The sequence below is a fragment of the Dipteris shenzhenensis genome, chromosome 3 (assembly GCF_047967505.1).
Source record: "Dipteris shenzhenensis isolate YYH24624 ecotype China chromosome 3, Dip_SZ_1.0, whole genome shotgun sequence".
Taxonomy (NCBI): Eukaryota; Viridiplantae; Streptophyta; class Polypodiopsida; order Gleicheniales; family Dipteridaceae; genus Dipteris; species Dipteris shenzhenensis.
The window spans coordinates 29,539,189-29,545,043 of record NC_141598.1 but is presented as its reverse complement, the minus strand read 5'-3'; the positions used below and the strand labels follow the sequence as shown (position 1 = coordinate 29,545,043).

The following is a 5,855-nucleotide window of genomic DNA, read 5'->3' as shown; positions in this document are numbered from 1 at the left end:
TGGCATTCTACCTTTTGTAGAAATTTGAAGAGCTGCAGTTGGGGTGACTTCTTTTCCTCCTTCTCCTTTCCCTTCGCACAACTGACTGTCCACCTTTGTCTGAACCCTTCTCATTGGGCTTTCTTCTCTTGACTGCATCATAAAAAATTAAAATTGAGTCCTGTACATATAGCTAAAAAGAAACAGAAGCACTCATAAAGAAATTCTTACTAGGAGATTCCTTCTCCCTTACAACATAAGTTGAGAGGTCAATGGTCTTCCTGACAAGTCTTGCTGCATCACCTACATCACCTGAATGGCTAGCTCCTCCTCTTTGAAAGTTTGTAGATAAACGCGATATGATCACAGTACATTGTTGTTGGCTTTGACTCATCAAAGTAGTTTGTTTTTTACAATAGTCTTCTGAGCAAATAAAACAAAAAATATACTAAAATATCCAAATTTCAAGGTGTAAAGACATATTTGAAGGTCTTTTAGTGTAGAACACAACCATGTTAATTTAAATAATTTCTACTCATGACATATTGTTAAATCCATCTCATACTCAAGATTTTGATAGGTTTTCTTACTAAAGGGAGTTGGTGCCCCAAGCGTATGGGATGAGCATAAGGCAAACTAATTTGAAATCATAATAGGTGAACCATTTGGTAATCTTCTCTGTGATTCCTCAGTTTGAAGGAGATTGATGGGTCAATGATATGTACAAGTCCTTGAATAGAATCGTCTAGCATCCTGAGTAGACTACAAACCAATGGAGTAATTGAGAATGATATAGAATTATTTGGCTACCCTTAACAACATAAAAAAAATGAGAGCTTACTTGAGGGGGGGTTAGTAAGATCCATGACATGGGCCGGCTCCTTGCCAAGTAAAGGCACGGAGTTTTAGAATCACCTCCTTTGATGAAATCCAAACAAGCCTAAGAATGTATGCACTTGTAGGTTTTGTAGGATGTGGCCATTCCAATATGGCCCTTACCTTCTCAAGATACATACATACTCATTCTTGGGATATAATATGTCCCATATACTTTACTTCTTTTGTAAAGAATAGACACTTGGATTCTTTTGCAAAAATGCACTTCAATGTTTTGAGGTCCCCCGCCATATGCCAATCAACTTGAAAATCACATTTTCCTTCAACATGAAGTTACCCTCCTTGAATCAACCTCAAAGAAAGTTAAAGATGGATCATTGACATTAATGAGTAATTTAATTGGCAAAAGGAAAAATTTCCCCTCAAAAGCATGTTGGTCCTCAAATTTTTAGTTGTAGCATGTACCTTAGACACATGATGTAGAAGTGGAAAAGAGACCTTAACATTGAGGTCCAAACTCAGTGTAACTTATGAAGAGCCTTGTGATATTCATACAAGCTATAAGGAACTGGGAAGGAACCTAACATGTTTGTGGTTCATGCCAAAAAAAGAAAATTTTATAATGGTCGCCCCCATTTTAAAGTGTAGTATATATTTCAAGTGCATACAAACCCAAACCATTCCTTATTACATATGGATTTTTCGAAGCCTTCTTTTGAAAGAATCTAAGCACTATAAGGAACCTAAGATGTTTATGGCTCATGACCCAAAAAAAAACTGTATGACAGTCGCCCCCATTTCAAAGTGTAGTACATAATTCAATTGCATACAAAACCCAAACCATCCCTTTTCCTTATTACATATGGATATTCTGAGGCCTGCTTTTGAAAGAATCTAGGCACCTTCATGTTTGGGAATAATTTTTGAGGGATCTATAGATATTGTGGTGTGGACTCATTAGGAGAGAAATTGTGTCTTAAAAGGTCCTCCAATTAGTGTTTCCTAATTTCAAGGGATTAGGGAGGGATTTGAGGCGCACCAATGAGAGTGCTCCAAGGTGTGAGACAAGGTATGCTAAGGTGGAGGGTGGTAGACTTACAAAGAGCCCCTATTGATTGTTCCTCTTATAGTAGGGACCACCCAAACGATCCTCCCCCTTCCCCCGACCTAACCCATGCTTGACCATCCTCCCATATGCACCTCCCCCAAATCAGCCCCAAGTGGCATTCAAGAGAAGGTGGGCCCTCTTGGCAAGTTTTGATTCCCCCCTTCTCTCTAGGTCGTCTGCCCTGCTTTCTTTGGTCCACTGTTTTGTTCTAATCTGTTTCTCCCTCCATTTTTTGAATATAGGGTTTCCCTCTCTTGCAATTGCCCTTTCCCCCATCTTGTTCTAGCCCCTCCTCTGCTCATTTTGGCTAAGTAGATCCTCTCTCTCTCTCTCTCTCTCTCTCTCTCTCTCTCTCTCTCTCTCTCTATCTATCTATCTATCTATCTATCTAATTATCTATCTATCTCTCCCTCTCCCTCTCCCTCTCCTCTGCCTTTGTTGGAGGTGCTCTCTCCCAGTGAGCTACACCGCCCTGTGTAGGAGTCCCATTCCTACTGTTGTGACCTTTGCAAGCATGTTGAGGAACAAGGCTAAAAGACCATGCAATGTTGTGACCTCTTGGGTTTCCCACAACACCAAAAAACTATTGCATGAATGGATCCCTTACACCTATAGCTTGAATAATGATTGGATAGTCATAAAAGGATTGGACAAAGGTCCACATAATCTTCCTAAGAGCAAGAGAGGTGATACCTTGCATTAGTGGGAGGGCTGCATCTTGAAGTTCAAGTTTTGGAAGAAAGGATGGCTTGCAAAGGTGCAACACATCTACATGGGAAAAGATATGCAGTTGCCTCCATCACACTGTAAGTCTTTCTATTTGTGTACCTTTTTCACCTGTAAGTGTAATGAGTTCATTTGGAAATTTGATGTTTGGCTTATAAGAGCTCTTGTTCATGCCAGAAGTTTTCCCTTTAGACTTCAAGGCGTGGAAACCAGTCAAGTCATTCATAGGCAAGTTCACCTCCGATTCATGAGGATTTAGGTAAGCAAATGCATGCTGGGAAGAAGTTGGCCTCCTTGCAAAATAAGAATATGTATTGGTATAATGCAACATACATCACTCCAAGGACATCATCAAGTTATGGCCGTGTACAAAGCATTGCAGCAATACAGTTGAAGACATGGATTGTAGCATGGTGCACTCGAGGACATCACAATCGTACAAGATTAAGATTGCAAAGGATGTAGGCATGGTCATGATGTTCACATTTGGATCCAAATGGGCAAGGTTATCTTGGTTTATGCCTCTCCACATTTTTTCTTTTTGTTTTCAGAATATACATATGCATAAAACAAAAACTGTGTGCTCTTACAAGCATGTAGATGAAAATATTCTTGAAGATTTAGTTGGGATAAATTGGGAAAGTTCAAACCAAGTCACTTGAACATATAAGGACAATGTACATATTAGTAAGTCTTTCTATCCCTGTTTCAATGTCATGCATGTAAGGACAATCTGGTTATTAGTAGGTACATATATCATGGAACATCCATGCCACATGGGCTAGAAGTAACCACTAGGTTTATCCCCTAAGAAAATTAAAACCTTGAAAGTTGCATGAATATCAGAGTCAAGGTTTTTATTTCCTTAAGAGGAACATTGTAAGTGCAAAGCTTGGTGGGTGTATTCTAGCTCATGCATCGGGCTTGGATTTCGAAATTTCAAAGGTTTGGTATGTATAATTTTCAATTTATATGGTGTAAATAAACTTTAATTATTTTCCATGTTTTCAACGTGCTAACTTATATAAAAAATGTACCTATTGTCCCATTTTTAAAATGGAAGCTATGATAGATTGTTTCCTAATATGAATTTCATATGCCACAAATTCAATGTATGAAAGGAATATATACCTTTGTGAGTAGAATATATCAAATCTTACAAATTCAAAAATTTGATGATCTTTAGTCTTGGGAATGGGCATTTCTAGAACGAAAGGAATATATACTTTTGTGAGTAGAATATATCCAATCATACATATTCAAAATTTCTATGATCTAAAAGACTTGGGGAATGGCATTTCCACACCAACGTTAGGTACTTCCATGCGGTTGGACAATTACTAACCAGTAGGACCAAAATTCAAAGAATTTGCATAGATATTTCTACATGGTTGGACAATTGATGACCACTTCAACCAAAGTTCAAAGAATTTGCATGACTAAGTCCAAAGTTCCAAGAAATTGCATGACAGCTAAGGTGATAAAAAATATACCTTTGTAAGACTAGAACATATTCTAAGGTACAAATTTAAATTAGTTGAACAATTGATCACCACTTTGACAAAAATACAAAGATAGTTGAACAACTCATCACCACTTCGACAATTCAGCATGTTGCTAGACAAATATGCCTTCTAAGAACAATTGATCGCCACTTGACAAAAGTTCAAAGAATTTGCATGTCTGCTAAAAACATAGCAAGGCGTACGACCAGCTGAAAACATAGCAAGAGCTTTTCTTTCAACTTTTCCTTGCTCCGTCATATGCATATGACCGCAGTAGTTAAGACGAGGCTAAACTATAATTATATCTCAAAATTACTCACGAAGGCCTTAAACCCGTCGATAAACAAGCGCCAATGGAAAGTTTCATCACGAAAGAGTTGGACATTACATTCCTACTACAGAGGAAAAGGAAATGTATAGAGCAACAAGAATTTGCTGAAGGCTCAAGTACAAAATGTTGCATTTCGAAATGCCTTTACAGTAGTGGGAACCAAAACATAAGGCAGACCACCGTTCCACTACAAGAATCAGATCATAAAACAGAAGCATCCTAGCAGAGGGCGGCCTTGCGAAACAATGCGACTAATCCAAGAGCTCACTTCCCGGGCACAAAGTTGGTGGCATAAGCCCAGGCATTGTTGGTAACAGGATCTGCCAAGTGGTCAGACAAGTTCTCGATAGGACCCTTGCCAGTGACGATGGCCTGAACGAAGAATCCAAACATGGAGAACATGGCAAGACGGCCATTCTTGATCTCCTTAACTTTCAACTCTGCGAAAGCCTCTGGGTCGTCAGCCAAGCCCAAGGGGTCGAAGCTACCTCCTGGGTAGATTGGGTCAGTAACGTCTCCCAGCGGTCCACCGGCAACTCTGTATCCCTCCACGGCGCCCATAAGGATAACTTGGCAGGCCCAGATGGCGAGAATGCTCTGAGCATGAATCAAGCTTGGGTTGCCCAGGTAATCCAGGCCGCCCTCAGCGAAGATTTGAGAGCCGGCCTTGAACCAAACAGCCTCGCCAAATTTCACACCGTTCTTGGCCAGCAGCTCCGGGGTGACACACCCAAGAGCTCCCAGCATTGCCCATCTGGCGTGGATGACCTCGAGCTCGCGGTTCTTGGCGAAGGTCTCGGGGTCGGCAGAGAGACCGGCGGTGTCCCAGCCGTAGTCACCAGGGAATTCACCGGTGAGGTAGCTGGGGGCATCACCAGAGAAGGGGCCAAGGTACTTGACGCGGTCGGGGCCATACCAGGGGGAGTCGGAGACCTTGGAGACGGTTTTACGCATGGAGATGCGAGATTCACCGAGGTTACCGACCTTGGAGGCGAGGTCATTCTGGGGTTTGAGGGAGAGAGAGCCAGAGAAGGAGGAGGAGAGGGAGGCAGCAGCCATGGAAGCCATGGGGAGAGATAGGGAGGCGGAGTGGAAGAGATGATAACTCAGAGAGATGATGGCAGGGAAGATGGCGAGGTGGTGGGAGTTTATATCAAATTGAAGAGCTTGCCAAATCTTATCCAAGAGAGGTTGATCAAACAGCTACGGACCAATCAGAAGTCTTCTCACACACGTGTCGCACTTTGACCCTTCTCCACTCGCTGCGCACCCGTACACGCTCGCTTCCCCTCCCTCCCGCACCCGTGCACGTGTGCCCCGCACGCGCCTTTCGTGGTGGGCATTCACCCACGTAGACTTTCCTTTCTCT

At 41.8% G+C, this 5,855-nt stretch overlaps 1 protein-coding gene across 1 annotated transcript; it reads right to left on the bottom strand.

The window, feature by feature from the left end:
• Window positions 1-4,493: 4,493 nt before the first annotated feature.
• On the bottom strand, window positions 4,494-5,624 carry LOC147903632 (chlorophyll a-b binding protein, chloroplastic). The gene has a single exon (XM_087400272.1). The coding sequence runs from the start codon at window positions 5,552-5,554 to the stop codon at window positions 4,751-4,753; it is 804 nt and encodes a 267-aa protein (XP_087256398.1). The 5' UTR covers window positions 5,555-5,624; the 3' UTR covers window positions 4,494-4,750.
• Between the last annotated feature and the right edge of the window lie 231 nt (window positions 5,625-5,855).